At 55.0% G+C, this 25,599-nt stretch overlaps 1 protein-coding gene across 9 annotated transcripts in view; it reads right to left on the minus strand.

The window, feature by feature from the left end:
• Window positions 1-25,599, minus strand: part of ABI1 (abl interactor 1) — a 92,596-nt gene that overhangs the window by 31,868 nt on the left and 35,129 nt on the right. For 5 of the 9 annotated variants that reach the window (XM_066585657.1, XM_066585659.1, XM_066585661.1 and 2 more), the window contains exons 3-6: window positions 14,805-14,981; window positions 6,204-6,218; window positions 5,029-5,129; window positions 3,563-3,703 (exon numbers count right to left, since the gene is read on the minus strand). In XM_066585657.1, coding sequence (XP_066441754.1) covers window positions 3,563-3,703; window positions 5,029-5,129; window positions 6,204-6,218; window positions 14,805-14,981 — 434 coding nt within the window. The remainder of the gene's footprint in view (window positions 1-3,562; window positions 3,704-5,028; window positions 5,130-6,203; window positions 6,219-14,804; window positions 14,982-25,599) is intronic. The other 4 variants (XM_066585660.1, XM_066585658.1, XM_066585663.1 and 1 more) reach the window with 1 other exon arrangement.

The raw sequence follows: 25,599 nt of genomic DNA on the forward strand, positions 1-25,599 counted from the left end.
ATGGAGGCTCTAGTACCCTGTTGTACCACCTCTAGCTTGGATACAAGATGTGATACAGGGAGGCATGGAGGCTCTAGTACCCTGTTGTACCACCTCTAGCTTGGATACAAGATGTGATACAGGGAGGCATGGAGGCTCTAGTACCCTGTTGTACCACCTCTAGCTTGGATACAAGATGTGATACGGGGGGCATGGAGGCTCTAGTACCCTGTTGTACCACCTCTAGCTTGGATACAAGATGTGATACAGGGAGGCATGGAGGCTCTAGTACCCTGTTGTACCACCTCTAGCTTGGATACAAGATGTGATACAGGGAGGCATGGAGGCTCTAGTACCCTGTTGTACCACCTCTAGCTTGGATACAAGATGTGATACGGGGGGCATGGAGGCTCTAGTACCCTGTTGTACCGCCTCTAGCTTGGATACAAGATGTGATACAGGGAGGCATGGAGGCTCTAGTACCCTGTTGTACCACCTCTAGCTTGGATACAAGATGTGATACGGGGGGCATGGAGGCTCTAGTACCCTGTTGTACCACCTCTAGCTTGGATACAAGATGTGATACAGGGAGGCATGGAGGCTCTAGTACCCTGTTGTACCACCTCTAGCTTGGATACAAGATGTGATACAGGGAGGCATGGAGGCTCTAGTACCCTCTTGTACCGCCTCTAGCTTGGATACAAGATGTGATACGGGTGGGTATGGAGGCTCTAGTACCCTCTTGTACCGCCTCTAGCTTGGATACAAGATGTGATACGGGTGGGCATGGAGGCTCTACCACCCTGTTGTACCACCTCTAGCTTGGATACAAGATGTGATACGGGTGGACATGAAGGCTCTAGTACCCTGTTGTACCGCCTCTAGCTTGGATACAAGATGTGATACGGGCAGGCATGGAGGCTCTAGTACCCTGTTGTACCGCCTCTAGCTTGGATACAAGATGTGATACGGGCAGGCATGGAGGCTCTAGTACCCTGTTGTACCACCTCTAGCTTGGATACAAGATGTGATACAGGGAGGCATGGAGGCTCTAGTACCCTGTTGTACCACCTCTAGCTTGGATACAAGATGTGATACGGGGGGCATGGAGGCTCTAGTACCCTGTTGTACCGCCTCTAGCTTGGATACAAGATGTGATACGGGGGGCATGGAGGCTCTAGTACCCTGTTGTACCGCCTCTAGCTTGGATACAAGATGTGATACGGGGGCAAGGAGGCTTTTAGGGCCTCCGGTGACAAGACCGTTCATCTAATCACGCCACAATGCTCATCATTTGTATATTGGTCTGAGATGGAACTACATTTTGCAGCAGAACGACAACTTCTTCTGGGGGCCGCAGTGTTTTTGACAAAGTGTAATTAAAAGCTCAGCTAAATTACAGGATGTTCTCTTTAAACCTCCCACATTTCACTCAATTATATAAAACGATGACTAATGAAGGAATTGGCACTAGATGAAAGAAAAGTTCAAGGAGTTTTGGGCCTCATCACACCTGATAGTAAGCAGATCTTTGTTGCCTGCAGCAGCCAATCACGGCTCAGCTTTCATTTTACGGCAGCAGAATGATGATACGTTGTGTCAGACCGTTTTACTGCTCAGTAGTTTTGATAAACGAGGCTTTTCATTCTGAATTATCATATAGAAGTTGTCGGTCACAACAGAGCGTGGCGGTTCCATGAAGCAACATGGCGACTCGGCAACAGCAGAGCGGTCTGTGCTACAAAACCAATCTCAGTGCAAATAAATGACAGACTGGTGTAGAGAGGAGCGCCCCCTGATGGAAACAAAAGCGGAGCTTCTGGAAGCCACTGGCACTAGAGGAAGCGCTCGAATAGTCCTCTGGGAGCCGGAAAGGTTTCCAACGAGAAACTGGAAGGAAATCAAGCAAGGCTTCCCAGAAGTCCGGGGACATCAAGACAATTGGACGTGCTGTCCAGGATGGAGCATCAGGGACCGCATGTGTGGCTTTGTATTTATTAGGGCACGTCCACATGTAGCAGAGGTGCTGCGTTGACGCCGGCGAGGTATTGCCCCTTCCTAATCACCTGACCAGTTGGGGCTGGCAGTGAAAGGGGAGCAGGAAAGGGGAATCCCTGTAGCTGAACGGCTCAGTCTCAGGACAGAAGCAAACAGCGCCAAACGGACCCCATAGTCTAACGGGATCAGTTCGGTTTTCGCTCAGCTGTCCGACTTTCCGGCATGCCTGCGCTTTCTCTTCCAGCATTTTGAGCTGGATCTGTGGCAGAACCGAGAGGAGGTTCCAGCGCAGATGTGAAGCCACTAGAACATCTTTTCAGATCACTGGATTGGACAAGGTGGATTAATTTTCTGGCCACCCCCTTCACCAGATCTTACTGGGTCTCTTCCTCTGGGGTTACGTGAAGGACCATGGATTCACGACTGCAGTGAATGATCTCCCAGACATCGCGATACGAATGCTACGGTAACCGTGGACGTGTCTGAGACAACGTAGCAAAAAACGGAGGTTTATTCGTGCGCGCCAAAACAAAAAAAGAAATTGAGTTCTTGCATTTCCTATAGTTTATTTTCCTACCATTAACACTTTCAGCTCTGCAAACTGATAAAACGTGGGAGGTTTGAGTAGAGCGCCCCGTACCTTACTGGAACCAGAAACACTCTTTAAAAACAGGGTTGTAGCAGAATTATAAGGTATCCCCTAGCCACAGGATAGGCGATGACTTGCTGATCAGTGGGGTCCCATATCCCCCCCCCCCCCTCCTCACTGTGGGGTTACTGCACCCTCCGCAGCAAGGAGACGATTTAGGCCTAAACATGGCATGCACGGATTCCACGTGGGGAATCCCACACAGAAACCCCCCGTGCCCGCAATCCTGCGTGCCTGTCATTTCTTCTGTATTGCGAATGTGCCGCCAGCGCACATGAGCAGTACAGATTTTCCCGCACCATCACTAGGCAAGGACGCGGTTCCCGTGATCCTTCCGCAATGTTCATTGCATAAGGGCCGCAGGACATAAGGCTTTCATCGACTTCAATGAAAACCGTCCGTGCGCAGCCCGCTATAGCCCGTGTCCACAAATAAAATCCTCGTGTGTGAAGCAGAGGAATCTCCACGAACACCTATGGGCAAATTGAGCAGCGGATTGCCCACGCCGGTGACAAGCGCGGAATATGCAGTTCAATTTGCCCCGCATGCATGAGGCCTTCATGGAGTGCTGGTTGTGCAAGTGCACCAGTGCGCCATTCATTTTCAATGGGACTGCGGAGATAGCCGAGCAGCAACCGCTTGTTAGCCCTATGGAATAACGGAGCGTTAATTAGACATGCTCAGCCAGAACTCCCTTCATGCTGACATCACTGTGGAGAGAGAAGTGACCACCGCAGTGACAAGCGGAGGGAGACATGGGGGTCCGATTCTGCAGATCAGCAGGGGGGATCAGCGGTGAGACCCCCACTGATCAGCAGGTTATCCCCTCTTCTGTATATAGGGCACTACTTGCAGTTGTGGTACACTTTTTAAAAATAAAGTAGAGCTCTGCTACCATCTTCTGAATATGGCGCCATCGCCAACCTCCCCACGTACCTGTGTGTTCTTGGTCTCTGATTCAGCGATGCGGTCCTGCCTGGACTGTGCTGGCTTCCAAGCCGGGCTGGACTGGTCATGTAATCATTAGGAACAGTAGGAGGTTTGACGGGTTCCAGGGTTTTGTAGGGGGTGTTCCGCCTGTAGGAAGAAACAAAGATTGGTCTATAATCCCAGCAAAGTGTAAGACGTCCTCAGCTGCCTAGAATGTAAACTACAGGAAACTTCCCAGAAATATGTTCAATGTTAAGCATGAAACAAGCAGAGATGCTCATTAAAAAAAATGAATAATGACAGCAAGCAGAGATCTTAACACCTGAAAAAAAAATTATGTAATCAACTTCTATCCCGCACAAACAAAAAACACACCAGAAATTGCATTATATGGTGCATGAGATCGTACCACTAAAATACACAACTAGTACCGCCAAAAAAAACACTCCAGAACAAGCCCTCAGTGGAAGGGAGGGGTTAATCTGGAGCATTCCTTTAAATCACAAGGGGAAACGCAGTCATTTCTGATTTTTCAGGGAAATGCTCTTTCAAAATGTTTCCTAGAAATTCTACTTCCTCGCTGTAGAATGGAAAATTCTGTAACTCATGTAGTTCATTTCCAACATCCCCTTCTAGTTACCCTCCCCCCACGACTTGGTCCCGCTCACACCTGAGGGTTGGAAAACTGCAGAATGTCTCGTCTAAAACGCTTGTTACTTTCTTTCCATAGATATGAGAACAGCTTTCAAATTTTCTAAAAATACCTTCTTAGGAATTCTTAAAGAAAAAATAAAAAAGACACAGGCCGCCTGCACACGGGTGTATTTGCATTGCGGAATCCGAGTGTGCGACCGCCTCCGGATTTCGCAGCAGACACTGCTTATAGACACTGCTATGGAAAAATCCCTTTCCATGTCCATGAGTGGAAATCAATTGGAATTCTCTGCTGACGGAGGGAAATTTGCAGCATGTCCTATTCCAGCGCAGATGCCACGCAGGCGGCTTCCATTGAAGTCAATAGAAGCCGTCCGATCCGTGGCCCTTTCGTAATTGCATTTTCTATACTGCAAATGTGCACCGGCTGGCACATCCGTAATACAGAGAAGAAACTCGCCCTCCATACAGCGGTAGAAAGGGGGTTTTGTTTTTTTAATGAAATAACAACTTTGTCGCCATCTTCTGACCACCATAACCCTTTCCCATTGATGCAGCTCTGTGAGGCTCGTTTTTTGATGATTTCCTGTAGTTTCTATTGGTACCATTTTAGGTTACATAAGACTTTTTGATCAGTTTACAGTAAAGTTCTCAGTAACTTTATGACCCCAAATCGCAATCCCCGCGTCGTGCGTTTTTTTCTGCCTGTTACCAATGAAAGGCTTTGAATTTTTTGCAGCCAATTGTACAAAGAAAAATAAAAACATCATTTCTTTTCCGTATGAACGGACCCTCGTACACGTTATATTGCAGCTTACCCCAGGGTTCCCCGGCCCTGCATCGGCGGACTGGGCGGCTTCTGCGTAGGAGGATTTGTTCTGTTCAGCGTTGCGCTCCTCGCTGCCTGGTTACTTCCGTGCTGGATAGGAACGACGATAAACATCAGAAAGCCGTTTATAGCAGAGCAGCAGAATGGTTATTATAGATTATATTAGGATGTCAGGGTTCCCAGACACAACAAGGATGACGTAGGCAGATAAGGACATGATGCAATAATGGTTTTGCAATTACTATCCCAACGCCGTCCTAAGACATTTGTAGAAGAAAATAAGTATTTTAGGAGGTTTTTTTTCTGTTTGGAAAAATGGAAATATTCCTCAAAGCTTTTCCATCAGACTGAGGATGCAGCTTACAGTGTTACATTACTGTAATCCGCATCCTCAGTCAGATGGAAGCATTCCAGATTACAGTAACATAACACAAAGAGGAGCAAGTCCTTCACAAAACACTGACGCCTTTTGTCAACCTTTCAGATACAATTACAATTGGCGGTTGTCCCATCAAATTACGTTATCCTCTATCCACTGATCACAAGAACGGGGTCCTAAATGAATCGAGTCTAGAATATGCACTGCAGCGTTATTTCAGTGGAACGGCTGGAGAGCACAGAGTAAAAGCGTTCCACTTATTTCAATAGGGTTGCGGTGACTCAGTGGTGCACATGCTCAGTCACTTCATTGGGTCGAGGACCTTTCTCGTGATCAGTGGTAGCCCCAGCTGTCGGACCCTCAACAGATTGTTACCCCTCTCCTGTGGATAGGAAATAATTTGGTGGGATAAAACCGCTGACACACCTATATAGATTTACGCATACTCTAGAAGAGCAACCGTTAATTTGGAAAACCCTTAAAAGTCAAAATACACAAACCAAACGACTTGTCTGGGAAGCCTTCCATAATAAAACGAGAGTAAAAGGAAGAAAGCAAGAAATGAGGGAAGCGCTATGATCGGGTTAGATGAATGGATGGCTGGACTGTAACTAGAGGGTCAATACATCAATGATGCACTAGTGTCACATCAAGCTGCACCGAGTATCCAGAGGGACGGGAAAAGGAGGAGAGAGATGAAAGCCGTAATGAACTAAGAGCTCGGCAGCCGCGGTTATTGGCAATATGGGGTCAGATGGGATGAAATGACGAAGAGCGTTGCTTACCTTGGCTTTTAGCCACTTAATGATGGCAAAAGGGAGAAACAGAAAGGTAAAGATTAATGAACGGTCACAAAGAGAGGTCATATATTAGACATACATGGAAAGAACTCCAACGAGGACGTCAGCCCTCATTACAATATGACAACATCCGGCCTTCAGTCTTCACACCAACCTACATAGTCCAAAATCCATTGTCTACCCCAGGGATGGACAAAGGCTAGTAGAAGCCAGGCTGAGCGCTCCTAAAGCTGGTTATGGGACAAGTATTGAGGTCCTAGTCTTAGGACAGTCCAATAACGAACGTCTGGGCATCCGGCTCACAGAAGCCTTTCTGGGAATTTGTCAACACCTATAAAACCTCCGACACTGAAGTGGAGCTCATTCTCAAAAACTTATTTAGTTCCAATTCTTGATTAATGTGTAAGCCTTATTTTAAAAGTTATTTAAACATTTTCCATGTGGCATACTAATTCTTGCCCAGTGGGCGGACCGGACTATGTCCCATGAGACCACCGCTCTGCCAGTGTGACCAAGGTAACCAAGAGGGTGATGAAAACCTAACAAGCTCTGGGCGCTCGCAGACCAGCGTATACACGGATGAGTGCCCCGAGTCAACCCAAAAGAAGGGCGCATAAACCAGTCCGCAATCTACCGGCATACACGCAAGGTTTTGATTACCCAGTGGAAGACTCCATCCGTGCCGCACTGGCAGAGATGGGCAGCATTTTGGGATATTTCGACCAGCAGACACGCTTCAGGCCACCCAGAAGAACTAGAAAGCAGCGGAAATATTTAAATCTAATTCCTAAAGATATGATTTAAAATCAATAAAATTCAACCAAATCCGTTTTAGAAGGAGCAGTAAGTGTTGCATCAGAGTAGGCAGATTTAAAGGCACAAGAGCTATGACAGGTTCCCTTTAAGCCATGTCATTCTGCTGATTGGCAGTGGTTCCGGGGATCCCCAATATTGAAAGAGCATTCCCATCTCGGACATTCAGTACGTCCGCAGTATGTGCCATAAATCTCTGATGAACGCAGGGATCTCATACTCCCAACTTGGTTGGGGACCCCCATTCACAACCTATGCGAAGGTCCCAAAAAAAGGACCACATATCAGATATTTATGGCCTATCCTGAGGATACCATAACGGTCTGATGGACCATGGAAATGTTATTTCTATCTTAAGGAGAGGCCATCAATATTTAAAAAGGGTTTTCCCGCTAATACTATTTATCCACTACCAAAAGGATAACAGTCTGATTGCTGGGGGTCTGACCAGCAGTGATCCCAACATTTATGCACTCAGATACCCCGCGAGGACAGAGGGGTGGTGCACAGGTATGGCAACACTACATTCACTTCCTTGAGATTGAGAAATTAAACAAATGTGGCAACCTTCCTCTGCCCCTTAGAAGCCAACGGAGCAGCGGGCACGTACGTACTGCGCTGCTCCACTCTTTGCAGAACACGAGGCATACAGATGTCATGACTGCTGCGGCCCCCCAGCGATCATACATGCCAATCCTGTAGGTAGGGAAACCCCCTAACTGGGAAAAGAACCCCATAACGTAGTCACAATTTGCACATTTTTAGGTACCTGGCCCTTTGGATTTGAACATCCCCGGTCTACATATTGGACTAAACCTACATTTGAAGAATGGATCTCGCTTAGTAATGTCTGGCAGTGTCTGATATAAGTCACTATTTCCTACGACAGGTAGACTATTGACATTTGACTTTTGCTGGCATGTCCTACAAGTATGAGTAAGAGTGCGCTGGAGGAGAAAAACTGAAACAGATTGGCATTACAGGCCAAGTTCTCATTCACCTCAACACCTGCAATACCAAGCTTGGCCACTGTAGTGGGAATGGAGCTGACTGCAGAAATCGCTTTAATGCACAAACACACCGGCCTGGCGAACACCAGATTGTAGTAGACCCCCGACAATCTACTATTGATTTCCTATCCTAAGGATAAGCGATAAGTAGTTTACAATCGGTCAACCCCTTTAAGGTTTTACCTCCAAACATTTAAAAAAAAACTTCCCTCTGAAGTAGGCTTCCTTCCCTGTCCCAAGTCTTACATACGGTCCCTTAACGTGGAGATGCCAGAAGTTCTTTCTCTGGAGCAAGCCTACCGCGGAATTAGGTCATGATCCACCAGGGTCTCTAGTATGAATATACCCCTATTTTTGGGGATCAGGACATTCTCATTATGGACAGATAACCATAAGGCCATTAATGGACGTTGTGAACTGGAGGACCCAGGTGCCGCCATACTTTGGGACTAGGAGCAAGCAGGAATTAGAAGACGACCCGTGAGTTTAAGCTTTTAAGAGTAAAGCTGGCCGGTGGACGGCATCCAGCATCTGTCATGGCCGACTGAACACAGATGACCAGAACATTGGCCTACGAGATCAACATGCGCGATCTTCGCTTTTGGCAGGGTTCGAAAGTCAAAGTAGGAGATGCCAGCAGCAGCCAGTCCAAAGTTAGCAAATGATGCCGTGAATATAGTTTTACAAATCAACAGGTTTTCAGTGTTCCTATAAGATGACCTACAAAAAGTGCAAGAGCATGCAAGTTGTGCCCCCCCCCTAATAGGGCACGGAGCCGGCCGCAGCCTCAAAGCTAAGGATGTGGCCCCTATCTACCCCGCCAGCTGCAGCCTCCGACACGTGTTACACGCCACAACTTCCTCATCAAAGACCAGACAGAGATGTCAGCACATGCACAGCCAAGAGGAGGATCAGCGGGCACAGCAGATGCTGGAGCGTGGCAACCGAGGCAATGCCAGGGCCAGCATCTGTTCATGTGGCACGAGTTACTAATCAGTAAAGCCGGACTACACCGCAGTGGGCTTATACCAGCGATCCGTCTTCATGCAAGTCCTCGTTTTGACTAATTGGAGCCATAACAGGAATCCCAAAATGTATCTCATAGGGGGAAGACTAGGAGCCGGACGGAAGACTAGCAGGACCTGCAGGAGACCCGGACGTCCTGGAAGGGCTCATTTACTTACAATCGCATTTCCGTATCAAGTAGCGACAGGTTACTTGACGTGGAAACGCGTCGCAATTCTGCACACAGATTTGCCCCTTGATAGGGCTAGACCCAAGCCAAATAACAGCAGAAAGACGCGCATTTTGACAGATTTTACAGGTGGAATTCACGTGGAACATTTTGCCGTGAACGCACGCCAACAGTTTCTGGTAACACTTCCTGACTAAAGATGGCGGCTGCCATCATCTACTTCTCTCCACGGGGGACGTGCGATCTGGGAGGTTGTAGATGAAGGGGTAATTTAAAGGGGTTGAGCCAAGATTACAAGTTAGCCACAGGTTGTCCCCAGGATAGGGGGCAACTTGCTGATTGGTGGGGGTCCCCGCACCCACTTGCATCCTCACAGTGGGGTTACTGCACACCTTGCAGTGAGGGGGGAGACAGATTTGAGCGCTGATGCTCCATTCACTTCCAATGGGGCTGTTGATAGCGGAGCAGCATGCAATTGGCATGTCCGTCAGCCCTGGTAGGATGAATGGAGCGCTGGCTACGCACACTCGACCAGTGTGCCATTCATTCTGTGGTGGGAGAAACGACCCCTGTAGTTCGCCATCAGCAGGGGTTTCAGCAGTTGACCCCCAACAATCAGCCAGTTATTCCCAATCCACAAGATAGGGGATGACTCCCAATCTTGGTACAAGCACCTTAAAGGAGTTTTCCTGCTAACGACATTTCCCCGCAGGATAGAAGAAAAGGTCCGACCACCGAGACTCCCCGAATGCCCCATGTGACTGGAGCAGCGGCGTACGTGTCAGACGTTCATCCGCTGCACACAGACATACAGCAGCTCCCAGCGGTATCCTTCTACCAAGGCTTCGAAATCTCTGGTGTTTGCATTCAGACTGCGGGGGATTCCAGGGGTATGTACCTTTCCTTGCCCTCGCATTACCCAATTGTGGGATCTCAGCAACTCCTGAAGGCCGCAATTACAATGATGTATTTGCAAATCCAAAAGGTTACCAAACAGTACGGTGTGCGTCCGTGACGAAGGACAGCGCACATTCCCGACGAAGGACAGCGCACATTCCCGAAAAATGGTTGATTGTACAAATGCAGCGAGGGTCCGTGGGGACGCGAGGGGCTCGTGCCCTTCAGCTCATCCGTATATCATGTAAGACAAAAGGCACACATAAATCTTCCATGTCTGGTAAGAAGAGACCCCTCTCACCAAGACATCTCATAGGAGGGGATGGAAGTGATTATCAGAACAATGGGCGCTGGAGAGAACACATGGCTGATCGGCTCCGGGAGGAGAATATCTATCTGGTGAGACAACGCTCCCGTTACTCATCACGCCGCCGGGCGCCAACATTTCCTTCCTATTGCTGCAAATTACATAAAGCTGTGAGACTTCGCTACGGAATCTCCACAGTAACGCCGGAACTAAAAGGATTCTGTCCGATGGCTTTATTAGAACAAGCATGTAGGCAGTTCTTGCAAAAACTTAAGTCCTGCAGCTCATGCAAATCAGTCCGCCTCGAGTCAGAAAAAACACACATTTTTTAAAGAGTTTTTTTTCCCCCTTTTAATTAAACTTCATTGAACTTTTTTTGACACCATATTTTAGTCCCTGAAGGGTGATCATTCGATCGCTAAGATAGTACACTGCATTACTTATGTAGTGCATTCTACTAAGGCTATGACAGCAGCCTATTGGACAGAGCGGGAAGTGGGACCCAATAGGCCGAGTCACATGGCAGACAGGTTTACAGCTGTCATGGGAACCCATTGGTACCTAGCAATCACACTGTGGGATGCCTATGGGTGGCATCTGCTTACATGCGGCAGTTACTATTGAGTGGCATATAAGGGCTTAAACAACCAGCATCTGAGAGTTCTCCATTCCTGGCGGTTAGAGCAGGAGTCTGGCTGTCAGTAATCTGCCAAGCCACCGCCTTAAAGAGATGTATATGCAGGTTTAAAGCCCGTTCTTGAGGTCAGTAAAAAGGCATATCGTGGTCATGAAGGGGTTAAAGTCCCACCTCTATGACTTTTAGAGGACATACCCCGTAGAAGCACCAGATGGAAATACCCCTCTAAGGCGCAATAGGACAACTCTCGGACGGGGCAGTGGGATTCTCAAAGTGAATTCCCTTTAACAAAATCGACCAAAATGCAGAAGAGCAGAGAAGCCGTAAACAAGGAGAAGGAAGTCCCGGCTGTCACCGAGCTGCAACCGACAGCCGGGCGCGGGGGAGAGAAGAGACGTCAATCCTGCCTCTTGTTCGGGGTGTCAGGACTCTGCACACAGCTCTAGTACGGAGCCTTGACACCTCGGAGATAGAGCGCCGTGTTGCTAGGAGATATGATGGCGGTTACATTGTGTTTAGTGTAGGTGGATGTCAGCGTGAAGCCTGGAAAGACGTTATTAGAATTAACACCAACGATGCAGCTTGTTCGGGTTACATGCGAGCCGCTGCGCCAAGCCAGGAGTCACGGCATGCCGTGCGGAGAAGCCCGAAGACATGCAAGCGAGCCGCAGTCATCCAGCTGCGCAGGGGGTTAGTACGGCGGAGCCTTCGTATCCCCGAGGGGCAAGGAACAAGTCTGGCCTTGTGAAGTCCCATCAGGTTGGAAACAGATGCAGAATTCACATAAAGTAAACAAAAGTGACTTCAGTTTGGAAGATTCAAGAAAACAGCAAAGTAAACAAAACTGTTACTACAGAGATGGCGGCCGTCTGGAGGAGATCATCAGGAGGGTCTAATTAGAGATGGCAGATCCCTTTAGACGTGGAGACGTCTGCGCCGTGTCCAGCCCATCAGCTTCTCTGCAACTAATAGTCTAATCACAGGGGCTACAAACACAGCTGCTTTCTTCCAAACACAACAACAGCGCCTCATCTGTCCAAAGGTTGTGCGTGGTATTGCAGCTTGGCTTAAGAACATATGAGCAGGAAGAGAGCAGCCATGTTGTTGTAATCCAGGACTATCCCTCTAATAATGTTCTCTATGTGCCAAGTGAGAGGCCACTTCCTGCATGCGACTACTCCGACCTCGCAGTGCCAGATTACATCTTTATTGTAGGTACAAGATAGAAGACACTTCATGAAAGGCATTGTCCCAAGATACAAAGTGACGCCTATTCGCAGGCCAGGGGTAACTCTCCAACTACTGATCACAAGGATCTGCGTCCGGCACGTCTCCGCAGGAGCGTTGGATGAGCTCACGCACCGCCACCCAGGTCATTGCAGTGGGGGCGCTAGAGACGGCAGAACTCAAGCGCTCAGCTATCTCCAGCACCCACATTGAAGTGAACGGTGCAGTAGGGCGCCCTCAAGCACAGCCTCATCCTTCAGTCCCCGTTCTTAGGACCCCACACCAATCAGATTGCTACCCCCGATCCTGTGAATAGGGTAAAAGGTACCTTTACAAGGGGCGATTTGTCACCAGAAACAATTTTTGGCAATAGCGGTCCGGTGTACTCGGCCACCAACAGGGCAACAAGCGAAACATCGCTCACTTGTTAGATTGGTTTTTAAGCTCACCTAGAAGCCAAGTGACTATCGGCCTGTGTCAACAGGCAGTCGTTCATCGAGGATTGGAGATGGGTGGCCAGAAGAGATCTCCGGCGCACTCCGCCTCCATTCACTGAACGGCCATCACTCCTGTTAACGTAGAGGATCAACAGTCGCTTCATTTTGCAAGACTACCCTTCTTACCGCCCTGCTGCCTATAAGCCCAGTGTTAAGAATGAGCCGTAAAAGTACCGGAAGTGTTGTCATGGGGACCCTTTAGAGAATGCCTGCACTTATTAGGGTTTAGTAAAATAACCTCTATGCCAATTAGAGGTAAAAGTAAATTAGCAATTAGCTCTGTCCGTTCTTCTAAATGCAATCTACATCTAGAGTTTCCGCCTAAACCACATTTGCAGACTATTACATCCCTAAGGATGCAATGTGCTGCGGTAACACGGCGCCGCCATTACGGGGAAACTGTAATGGCAAGTTAATTAGAAAGTTGTATTAATTAGAAAGGATACAAGCACTCCCTGTGATAAAGGGAACATCCATTAGCATTTAGGCACCTAAACCGCCATACTGTTCGCACGCCGGGCATCGTGAGAAGTTATCATGTGACCTCTGACCTCACTACCTTTACATTAGCCAGAAACCTACACAAACGTTTCCCTCGCTGCATACGTTGGTAGGGCGGAGCCGAGCCTTATGTGCTTCTCGCGGCCGAGACGAGCGTCACTTTGATTGGCGGCCCTCGCCCCGTGTGCTCCACAAACCCTGCGCCTCGTCTGAGATGTGGCGCAGAAGTAGCTGCATGACGCTTCTAGCGGCAACCCCGCTGCATGCACGAGTGATCAATGAAGTCAGAAGGGAGCTTCAGCCACTCCTGCGCCAAATCTCACAAGACAAGAGCGTGGGTACTGCAGTGTGATCAAGCTAATAGGGGCCGCCCAGTGGGGCATCAGAAGCCGGAGGTGAGGTCTCATCGCTCATTAACAGATACGCCAGGAAGGGGGGGGGGGGGGAAATGACACATTCAACGCACTCAGTATAACTTATACATGGCGGTTTGGGTGCCTACATCCTGACCGCATCCCTTTAAGGCCGGGTTCCTATATATCAGCTGTGTGCGGTCAGCGATTTTGTTCTGGAGTTGGACAACACGGATGTCGGACGTCCATATTTTTTCTCTTTAGCGTTTCACTACGTCTGCAGGAAGACAGCAGAATATACAAGAACCCGGCCAATATATAAGACTGACAGTAGGGGGCGGGGTCAAAGATCACCTTCATGCTGATCAATGATCGACCATCTAGGAATGTGATCATACTCGGGTGTGAATGTATGAAATGGTCTGCCAGCTGCTATTATACAAGCCCTCTGTAAGGGCGCCCTCACACGAGCGTATCAGCCCTGTATAAGGCGCAGTGTTAATGCTGTGTGTGGTTTCACCCTCCGTATTTGCATAATGTCGCCGATTCCATAAAACTGTTCACAATAGGACATGATGTAAGAAAGATATCCACTTAATACACGGGCAAATACGCTCGTGTGAATGAGCCCAAAGTGAAAACTGCCCTCTGATTGGTTGCTAGAGGCAACAGACCTTTCATTTTAGACCACTTCATACATCTGCCCCGTAATTAATAAAGTAGGGAAACTCTTCATGCCCGGAGCGGCTCTACCGCATCAGGGTAATTAACTTCTCACTAAGGGCCCCTTTACGTGAGACGCAGATGCCGGCGGTCGTCGCAGTGATAGTCGCTCCTGGGCTGTCACACAGGAATGACCATCGCTCAGTGAATGTAGACGGAGCGGGCCGGGGATCCTTCCAGCCGCCCGCCTCCCTACACAGTAAACAGTGACTGCCTGTTTACACAGCCGATCCTTCTGTATGCAGAGACTGGATGACGAATGAGAAGCAAAGGAATTTACACTGAGCGATCATTCACATTCCCACTGAATGCAGGAACATGAACAATTTATTGGCCCCAACACATAAAAGGGCCCCAACTCTTCATAAGTGCAGGAGGAGGAGAGAGAAGTGAAAGTGTTTGGCGCAGCGAGGAGCGATCGCTTACCTTTACTCCGTGGCCTACATCGTCAAGCACCGTGTAGTCTATGGGCTTTCGAATGTACCTGACGGGGCGCTCCATGTTGGTGGGAGCTATAATTTTATGGCTCCTTGCCGTGTTCTTGTTGGTGGTCAGGATGCCGATCTCTCTGCGGGCCACCTTCTCCTTGTGGATGTCCACAGTCTGCATGGGAAACAGTGAAGAGGAGGGGTCAGCGGGTTTTTCGAATCAATGTTAAACACGAAAATAAGCCCTTTCCTGATTTTTCAGGATTTTCAGGGGAGGCTTGAAAAGCAGCCCTAGCTGCATTACAATAAAATAATAATAAGTTATATATATCTCACACATATATACACAGGATTTGTGATTTGGCCAGTCAATGCTGCGGGTCAGCAATTCATAAATCCCGCCTCCGCAACACGATGGCTGTGATTGGTTTATCCTCAAGCGCTGCCAATCACAGCCATCGGATTGGTTCATCGACTGCTGCATTGATTGGTTCTTAACCACTGCTCAGCCAATCAGAGCAATTGGTTCCTGGAGGCGTGATTTATGAACCCCGTAACCAGGAAGTGATCTATGGGCAGCTGAGGACTGCAGGAAGCCTGCTGGGGCTCCAAAGATCAGTGGGAAGAACATGGAGCAAGCTTGCTAAGTACAATAAGACATCCACCCAAAAATAAAACCTAGTGCCTCTTTCAGGGCAAAAGAAATATAAGAGAGCCTTATTATTGGGGGAAACCCTGTACCTGCAAATTTCTACCACCTTCAGCGCTGCGCACACAGACGCCATCAGCAGTATGGATTACTACAAGATGCATTCCAGTTCTAAGGTCTACTAGTTTGTTTCTTGGGAATAAGAGCAGATAAACCTGGGACACATTGTAGAAGACGCCGGCATTTTTCGGGCATGAGCGATAAAGACGGCAGCTTCATCCAGTGCAAAAAGGACCCACGTGACAGCGGCCGGAGTTAGAAGCATTTCCAATACTCAAAGGTGACATTCATGTTCTAAGAACAAGGTGTAACCTGCAGTTTGTCACGGAATGAAACATGTGGTGAAGGGGGCATGGATGGGGGAAAAAAAGTGCATTCGTGGATGCAACAAGTCAAAGGAGGGAAGGAGCGACAATCAGAATCGCCAAGTGCGCCGTTTTTGCTCATTAACCACAGAACTCACAATGGATCTTATCTGCTTGGCCTTCTGATTTGGATCTTGCAAGATTCTACATAATCTCGTTGCCGAGGAAGTTACACAAAAGATAAGTCATGCATTAAGGGGAACTCCGTGAACGTCACCCGATATCTAAAGCTCGTGCCGCTTCTTCCGGTTTCCAGCATAATAAAAGCTTCTAGAATTTGCTGGGCGATCGCACAGATTAACCAACACACAGATTTCAGGCGATGACGACGCATGACAACCGGCTTGTGCGGCCGGCCCTCGTCAGAGCTAGCTCTTCCCGGACACCTGTGGTGTAAAGCCCTGAATGACAACGAGCAGGTCGGTCAGCGCCCGTTCCCTTCGTCCACCCAGGAATTCGTCTGTAGTTCGGGGACATCTGATGTACAATGTACCACAATACTCCAGTATTGCAGTGTATCCGTTTCACAGGCATTCTAATACTGGAATGGGAAGCATTCTGCGCAGCCCCTGCTGAAGTCCACGCACGCCAGCAGCACGACTCATTTCAGTCAGCAGGTGCTGCAACAATCTGCCGTGTGACAGCGCCCTCCGAGGGAAGATCCCGATGTGGTGATTCCCGCCTGTGAAGCCGCAGGTTTTACGTGTGGATTTTAATGCAGATTTAGCAGGGGATTCGCCGTAGATTTACCCTACAGCGCTGCAAAGCGTCAGGATCCAAGGCTGTTCTGACAGGGCGAGCAGCCATTTATTCCGAGAAGGTTCCTCTCTTGTTGCTGCCATTTCTTTCTATGGAGTTTTGACAACGCGACAGACCCCCCCTCCCCTTACAGAAGTCCTATGGGGAACCGCTAGGAGGAAAACTGACGGGCCCCCAAAAATGCAGCAAATGTGATAAAACTCCAGTAAATAAGTAAATCAGCAGCCGATGACATCAGCACACTGAGGGGGGATATTATCTAGTGCTGCTGCTACTAAGACCCCCGAGCAGCAGTGAATCCGTGCGGCCGCTGCCTCCACGGGTGGGACCCTCACCACCTCCTTACTTCCCCAGATACACATGATGCTTCTGCTTGGAGCGCTGCAGCGCGTTCCCACGCCTCGTTAGTTCTGCCTCGGCGGCCTCTGACATACAGTAGTAATCACATCTGAAGGCGTGTAATTCATCTCTTCCGTGGCGAGCGACCAGCGGGATTCTCCGCACAACTAGAACCTGCCGGTTTTCCTTGAGGGTCGTTTAGCTCAGTTCCAAGGAATTGTCCAGGATTAAATAAACACGGTGGCCGCCTTCCAAAATACAGCTCCCCGTCGATCTACAGGTTGTGTGTGGTATTGCAGGGCAGCGCTAGTCATTTCAATTGATGAGGTGCAATACCAAACAGAACAAGTTGGACAGATGTGGCGCTGTTTCTATAAGGCAGAAGCCATGCTTTTCTAACCCTAGAAATCCCTTTAACAGAAGATAGATTGGGCTCCCAAGGTCTCACGCTGCGCGGTTCGGGGTCCGCTGCTGCGGATCCACTAAACAGAACTGTCTGTGCGCCAGTGACCGGTGGACATCTTGTACTTCTCCCTGGTTCTCATGTGACTTAGAAATCTAACTCCTTTCAGACTGCTACGCACCGGCGGCTCCTATTGAAGTCTCTGGGAGAGGCGCGCGCGCACCGGCGGCTCCTATTGAAGTCTCTGGGAGAGGCGCGCGCGCACCGGCGGCTCCTATTGAAGTCTCTGGGAGAGGCGCGCGCGCACCGGCGGCTCCTATTGAAGTCTCTGGGAGAGGCGCGCGCGCACCGGCGGCTCCTATTGAAGTCTCTGGGAGAGGCGCGCGCGCACCGGCGGCTCCTATTGAAGTCTCTGGGAGAGGCGCGCGCGCACCGGCGGCTCCTATTGAAGTCTCTGGGAGAGGCGCGCGCGCACCGGCGGCTCCTATTGAAGTCTCTGGGAGAGGCGCGCGCGCACCGGCGGCTCCTATTGAAGTCTCTGGGAGAGGCGCGCGCGCACCGGCGGCTCCTATTGAAGTCTCTGGGAGAGGCGCGCGCGCACCGGCGGCTCCTATTGAAGTCTCTGGGAGAGGCGCGCGCGCACCGGCGGCTCCTATTGAAGTCTCTGGGAGAGGCGCGCGCGCACCGGCGGCTCCTATTGAAGTCTCTGGGAGAGGCGCGCGCGCACCGGCGGCTCCTATTGAAGTCTCTGGGAGAGGCGCGCGCGCACCGGCGGCTCCTATTGAAGTCTCTGGGAGAGGCGCGCGCGCACCGGCGGCTCCTATTGAAGTCTCTGGGAGAGGCGCGCGCGCACCGGCGGCTCCTATTGAAGTCTCTGGGAGAGGCGCGCGCGCACCGGCGGCTCCTATTGAAGTCTCTGGGAGAGGCGCGCGCGCACCGGCGGCTCCTATTGAAGTCTCTGGGAGAGGCGCGCGCGCACCGGCGGCTCCTATTGAAGTCTCTGGGAGAGGCGCGCGCGCACCGGCGGCTCCTATTGAAGTCTCTGGGAGAGGCGCGCGCGCACCGGCGGCTCCTATTGAAGTCTCTGGGAGAGGCGCGCGCGCACCGGCGGCTCCTATTGAAGTCTCTGGGAGAGGCGCGCGCGCACCGGCGGCTCCTATTGAAGTCTCTGGGAGAGGCGCGCGCGCACCGGCGGCTCCTATTGAAGTCTCTGGGAGAGGCGCGCGCGCACCGGCGGCTCCTATTGAAGTCTCTGGGAGAGGCGCGCGCGCACCGGCGGCTCCTATTGAAGTCTCTGGGAGAGGCGCGCGCGCACCGGCGGCTCCTATTGAAGTCTCTGGGAGAGGCGCGCGCGCACCGGCGGCTCCTATTGAAGTCTCTGGGAGAGGCGCGCGCGCACCGGCGGCTCCTATTGAAGTCTCTGGGAGAGGCGCGCGCGCACCGGCGGCTCCTATTGAAGTCTCTGGGAGAGGCGCGCGCGCACCGGCGGCTCCTATTGAAGTCTCTGGGAGAGGCGCGCGCGCACCGGCGGCTCCTATTGAAGTCTCTGGGAGAGGCGCGCGCGCACCGGCGGCTCCTATTGAAGTCTCTGGGAGAGGCGCGCGCGCACCGGCGGCTCCTATTGAAGTCTCTGGGAGAGGCGCGCGCGCACCGGCGGCTCCTATTGAAGTCTCTGGGAGAGGCGCGCGCGCACCGGCGGCTCCTATTGAAGTCTCTGGGAGAGGCGCGCGCGCACCGGCGGCTCCTATTGAAGTCTCTGGGAGAGGCGCGCGCGCACCGGCGGCTCCTATTGAAGTCTCTGGGAGAGGCGCGCGCGCACCGGCGGCTCCTATTGAAGTCTCTGGGAGAGGCGCGCGCGCACCGGCGGCTCCTATTGAAGTCTCTGGGAGAGGCGCGCGCGCACCGGCGGCTCCTATTGAAGTCTCTGGGAGAGGCGCGCGCGCACCGGCGGCTCCTATTGAAGTCTCTGGGAGAGGCGCGCGCGCACCGGCGGCTCCTATTGAAGTCTCTGGGAGAGGCGCGCGCGCACCGGCGGCTCCTATTGAAGTCTCTGGGAGAGGCGCGCGCGCACCGGCGGCTCCTATTGAAGTCTCTGGGAGAGGCGCGCGCGCACCGGCGGCTCCTATTGAAGTCTCTGGGAGAGGCGCGCGCGCACCGGCGGCTCCTATTGAAGTCTCTGGGAGAGGCGCGCGCGCACCGGCGGCTCCTATTGAAGTCTCTGGGAGAGGCGCGCGCGCACCGGCGGCTCCTATTGAAGTCTCTGGGAGAGGCGCGCGCGCACCGGCGGCTCCTATTGAAGTCTCTGGGAGAGGCGCGCGCGCACCGGCGGCTCCTATTGAAGTCTCTGGGAGAGGCGCGCGCGCACCGGCGGCTCCTATTGAAGTCTCTGGGAGAGGCGCGCGCGCACCGGCGGCTCCTATTGAAGTCTCTGGGAGAGGCGCGCGCGCACCGGCGGCTCCTATTGAAGTCTCTGGGAGAGGCGCGCGCGCACCGGCGGCTCCTATTGAAGTCTCTGGGAGAGGCGCGCGCGCACCGGCGGCTCCTATTGAAGTCTCTGGGAGAGGCGCGCGCGCACCGGCGGCTCCTATTGAAGTCTCTGGGAGAGGCGCGCGCGCACCGGCGGCTCCTATTGAAGTCTCTGGGAGAGGCGCGCGCGCACCGGCGGCTCCTATTGAAGTCTCTGGGAGAGGCGCGCGCGCACCGGCGGCTCCTATTGAAGTCTCTGGGAGAGGCGCGCGCGCACCGGCGGCTCCTATTGAAGTCTCTGGGAGAGGCGCGCGCGCACCGGCGGCTCCTATTGAAGTCTCTGGGAGAGGCGCGCGCGCACCTCTCCTATTGAAGTCTCTGGGAGAGGCGCGCGCGCGCACCGGCGGCTCCTATTGAAGTCTCTGGGAGAGGCGCGCGCGCACCGGCGGCTCCTATTGAAGTCTCTGGGAGAGGCAGCGCGCGCACCGGCGGCTCCTATTGAAGTCTCTGGGAGAGGCGCGCGCGCACCGGCGGCTCCTATTGAAGTCTCTGGGAGAGGCAGCGCGCGCACCGGCGGCTCCTATTGAAGTCTCTGGGAGAGGCGCGCGCGCACCGGCGGCTCCTATTGAAGCCTCTGGGAGAGGCGCGCGCGCACCGGCGGCTCCTATTGAAGCCTCTGGAGAGGCGCGCGCGCACCGGCGGCTCCTATTGAAGCCTCTGGGAGAGGCGCGCGCGCACCGGCGGCTCCTATTGAAGCCTCTGGGAGAGGCGCGCGCGCACCGGCGGCTCCTATTGAAGCCTCTGGGAGAGGCGCGCGCGCACCGGCGGCTCCTATTGAAGCCTCTGGGAGAGGCGCGCGCGCACCGGCGGCTCCTATTGAAGCCTCTGGGAGAGGCGCGCGCGCACCGGCGGCTCCTATTGAAGCCTCTGGGAGAGGCGCGCGCGCACCGGCGGCTCCTATTGAAGCCTCTGGGAGAGGCGCGCGCGCGCACCGGCGGCTCCTATTGAAGCCTCTGGGAGAGGCGCGCGCGCACCGGCGGCTCCTATTGAAGCCTCTGGGAGAGGCGCGCGCGCACCGGCGGCTCCTATTGAAGCCTCTGGGAGAGGCGCGCGCGCACCGGCGGCTCCTATTGAAGCCTCTGGGAGAGGCGCGCGCGCACCGGCGGCTCCTATTGAAGTCTCTGGGAGAGGCGCGCGCGCACCGGCGGCTCCTATTGAAGTCTCTGGGAGAGGCGCGCGCGCACCGGCGGCTCCTATTGAAGTCTCTGGGAGAGGCGCGCGCGCACCGGCGGCTCCTATTGAAGTCTCTGGGAGAGGCGCGCGCGCACCGGCGGCTCCTATTGAAGTCTCTGGGAGAGGCGCGCGCGCACCGGCGGCTCCTATTGAAGTCTCTGGGAGAGGCGCGCGCGCACCGGCGGCTCCTATTGAAGTCTCTGGGAGAGGCGCGCGCGCACCGGCGGCTCCTATTGAAGTCTCTGGGAGAGGCGCGCGCGCACCGGCGGCTCCTATTGAAGTCTCTGGGAGAGGCGCGCGCGCACCGGCGGCTCCTATTGAAGTCTCTGGGAGAGGCGCGCGCGGCACCGGCGGCTCCTATTGAAGTCTCTGGGAGAGGCGCGCGCGCACCGGCGGCTCCTATTGAAGTCTCTGGGAGAGGCGCGCGCGCACCGGCGGCTCCTATTGAAGTCTCTGGGAGAGGCGCGCGCGCACCGGCGGCTCCTATTGAAGTCTCTGGGAGAGGCGCGCGCGCACCGGCGGCTCCTATTGAAGTCTCTGGGAGAGGCGCGCGCGCGCACCGGCGGCTCCTATTGAAGTCTCTGGGAGAGGCGCGCGCGCGCACCGGCGGCTCCTATTGAAGTCTCTGGGAGAGGCGCGCGCGCGCACCGGCGGCTCCTATTGAAGTCTCTGGGAGAGGCGCGCGCGCGCGCACCGGCGGCTCCTATTGAAGTCTCTGGGAGAGGCGCGCGCGGCGCACCGGCGGCTCCTATTGAAGTCTCTGGGAGAGGCGCGCGCGCGCACCGGCGGCTCCTATTGAAGTCTCTGGGAGAGGCGCGCGCGCGCACCGGCGGCTCCTATTGAAGTCTCTGGGAGAGGCCGCGCGAGCGCACCGGCGGCTCCTATTGAAGTCTCTGGGAGAGGCGCGCGCGCACCGGCGGCTCCTATTGAAGTCTCTGGGAGAGGCGCGCGCGCACCGGCGGCTCCTATTGAAGTCTCTGGGAGAGGCGCGCGCGCACCGGCGGCTCCTATTGAAGTCTCTGGGAGAGGCGCGCGCGCACCGGCGGCTCCTATTGAAGTCTCTGGGAGAGGCGCGCGCGCACCGGCGGCTCCTATTGAAGTCTCTGGGAGAGGCGCGCGCGCGCACCGGCGGCTCCTATTGAAGTCTCTGGGAGAGGCGCGCGCGCACCGGCGGCTCCTATTGAAGTCTCTGGGAGAGGCGCGCGCGCACCGGCGGCTCCTATTGAAGTCTCTGGGAGAGGCGCAGCGCGCGCACCGGCGGCTCCTATTGAAGTCTCTGGGAGAGGCGCGCGCGCACCGGCGGCTCCTATTGAAGTCTCTGGGAGAGGCGCGCGCGCGCACCGGCGGCTCCTATTGAAGTCTCTGGGAGAGGCGCGCGCGCGCACCGGCGGCTCCTATTGAAGTCTCTGGGAGAGGCGCGCGCGCGCACCGGCGGCTCCTATTGAAGTCTCTGGGAGAGGCGCGCGCGCGCACCGGCGGCTCCTATTGAAGTCTCTGGGAGAGGCGCGCGCGCGCACCGGCGGCTCCTATTGAAGTCTCTGGGAGAGGCGCGCTGCGCGCACCGGCGGCTCCTATTGAAGTCTCTGGAGAGGCGCGCGCGCGCACCGGCGGCTCCTATTGAAGTCTCTGGGAGAGGCGCGCGCGCGCACCGGCGGCTCCTATTGAAGTCTCTGGGAGAGGCGCGCGCGCGCACCGGCGGCTCCTATTGAAGTCTCTGGGAGAGGCGCGCGCGCGCACCGGCGGCTCCTATTGAAGTCTCTGGGAGAGGCGCGCCGCGCGCACCGGCGGCTCCTATTGAAGTCTCTGGGAGAGGCGCGCGCGCGCACCGGCGGCTCCTATTGAAGTCTCTGGGAGAGGCGCGCGCGCGCACCGGCGGCTCCTATTGAAGTCTCTGGGAGAGGCGCGCGCGCGCACCGGCGGCTCCTATTGAAGTCTCTGGGAGAGGCGCGCGCGCGCACCGGCGGCTCCTATTGAAGTCTCTGGGAGAGGCGCGCGCGCGCATCGGCGGCTCCTATTGAAGTCTCTGGGAGAGGCGCGCTGCGCGCATCGGCGGCTCCTATTGAAGTCTCTGGGAGAGGCGCGCGCGCGCACCGGCGGCTCCTATTGAAGTCTCTGGGAGAGGCGCGCGCGCGCACCGGCGGCTCCTATTGAAGTCTCTGGGAGAGGCGCGCGCGCGCACCGGCGGCTCCTATTGAAGTCTCTGGGAGAGGCGCGCGCGCGCACCGGCGGCTCCTATTGAAGTCTCTGGGAGAGGCGCGCGCGCACCGGCGGCTCCTATTGAAGTCTCTGGGAGAGGCGCGCGCGCGCACCGGCGGCTCCTATTGAAGTCTCTGGGAGAGAGGCGCGCGCGCACCGGCGGCTCCTATTGAAGTCTCTGGGAGAGGCGCGCGCGCGCACCGGCGGCTCCTATTGAAGTCTCTGGGAGAAGGCGCGCGCGCACCGGCGGCTCCTATTGAAGTCTCTGGGAGAGGCGCGCGCGCACCGGCGGCTCCTATTGAAGTCTCTGGGAGAGGCGCGCGCGCGCACCGGCGGCTCCTATTGAAGTCTCTGGGAGAGGCGCGCGCGCACCGGCGGCTCCTATTGAAGTCTCTGGGAGAGGCGCGCGCGCACCGGCGGCTCCTATTGAAGTCTCTGGGAGAGGCGCGCGCGCACCGGCGGCTCCTATTGAAGTCTCTGGGAGAAGCGCGCGCGCACCGGCGGCTCCTATTGAAGTCTCTGGGAGAAGCGCGCGCGCACCGGCGGCTCCTATTGAAGTCTCTGGGAGAAGCGCGCGCGCACCGGCGGCTCCTATTGAAGTCTCTGGGAGAAGCGCGCGCGCACCGGCGGCTCCTATTGAAGTCTCTGGGAGAAGCGCGCGCGCACCGGCGGCTCCTATTGAAGTCTCTGGGAGAAGCGCGCGCGCACCGGCGGCTCCTATTGAAGTCTCTGGGAGAAGCGCGCGCGCACCGGCGGCTCCTATTGAAGTCTCTGGGAGAAGCGCGCGCGCACCGGCGGCTCCTATTGAAGTCTCTGGGAGAAGCGCGCGCGCACCGGCGGCTCCTATTGAAGTCTCTGGGAGAAGCGCGCGCGCCACCGGCGGCTCCTATTGAAGTCTCTGGGAGAAGCGCGCGCGCACCGGCGGCTCCTATTGAAGTCTCTGGGAGAAGCGCGCGCGCACCGGCGGCTCCTATTGAAGTCTCTGGGAGAAGCGCGCGCGCACCGGCGGCTCCTATTGAAGTCTCTGGGAGAAGCGCGCGCGCACCGGCGGCTCCTATTGAAGTCTCTGGGAGAAGCGCGCGCGCACCGGCGGCTCCTATTGAAGTCTCTGGGAGAAGCGCGCGCGCACCGGCGGCTCCTATTGAAGTCTCTGGGAGAAGCGCGCGCGCACCGGCGGCTCCTATTGAAGTCTCTGGGAGAAGCGCGCGCGCACCGGCGGCTCCTATTGAAGTCTCTGGGAGAAGCGCGCGCGCACCGGCGGCTCCTATTGAAGTCTCTGGGAGAAGCGCGCGCGCACCGGCGGCTCCTATTGAAGTCTCTGGGAGAAGCGCGCGCGCACCGGCGGCTCCTATTGAAGTCTCTGGGAGAAGCGCGCGCGCACCGGCGGCTCCTATTGAAGTCTCTGGGAGAAGCGCGCGCGCACCGGCGGCTCCTATTGAAGTCTCTGGGAGAAGCGCGCGCGCACCGGCGGCTCCTATTGAAGTCTCTGGGAGAAGCGCGCGCGCACCGGCGGCTCCTATTGAAGTCTCTGGGAGAAGCGCGCGCGCACCGGCGGCTCCTATTGAAGTCTCTGGGAGAAGCGCGCGCGCACCGGCGGCTCCTATTGAAGTCTCTGGGAGAAGCGCGCGCGCACCGGCGGCTCCTATTGAAGTCTCTGGGAGAAGCGCGCGCGCACCGGCGGCTCCTATTGAAGTCTCTGGGAGAAGCGCGCGCGCACCGGCGGCTCCTATTGAAGTCTCTGGGAGAAGCGCGCGCGCACCGGCGGCTCCTATTGAAGTCTCTGGGAGAAGCGCGCGCGCACCGGCGGCTCCTATTGAAGTCTCTGGGAGAAGCGCGCGCGCACCGGCGGCTCCTATTGAAGTCTCTGGGAGAAGCGCGCGCGCACCGGCGGCTCCTATTGAAGTCTCTGGGAGAAGCGCGCGCGCACCGGCGGCTCCTATTGAAGTCTCTGGGAGAAGCGCGCGCGCACCGGCGGCTCCTATTGAAGTCTCTGGGAGAAGCGCGCGCGCACCGGCGGCTCCTATTGAAGTCTCTGGGAGAAGCGCGCGCGCACCGGCGGCTCCTATTGAAGTCTCTGGGAGAAGCGCGCGCGCACCGGCGGCTCCTATTGAAGTCTCTGGGAGAAGCGCGCGCGCACCGGCGGCTCCTATTGAAGTCTCTGGGAGAAGCGCGCGCGCACCGGCGGCTCCTATTGAAGTCTCTGGGAGAAGCGCGCGCGCACCGGCGGCTCCTATTGAAGTCTCTGGGAGAAGCGCGCGCGCACCGGCGGCTCCTATTGAAGTCTCTGGGAGAAGCGCGCGCGCACCGGCGGCTCCTATTGAAG

Source organism: Eleutherodactylus coqui, chromosome 12 (genome assembly GCF_035609145.1).
Source record: "Eleutherodactylus coqui strain aEleCoq1 chromosome 12, aEleCoq1.hap1, whole genome shotgun sequence".
Lineage (NCBI taxonomy): Eukaryota > Metazoa > Chordata > Amphibia > Anura > Eleutherodactylidae > Eleutherodactylus > Eleutherodactylus coqui.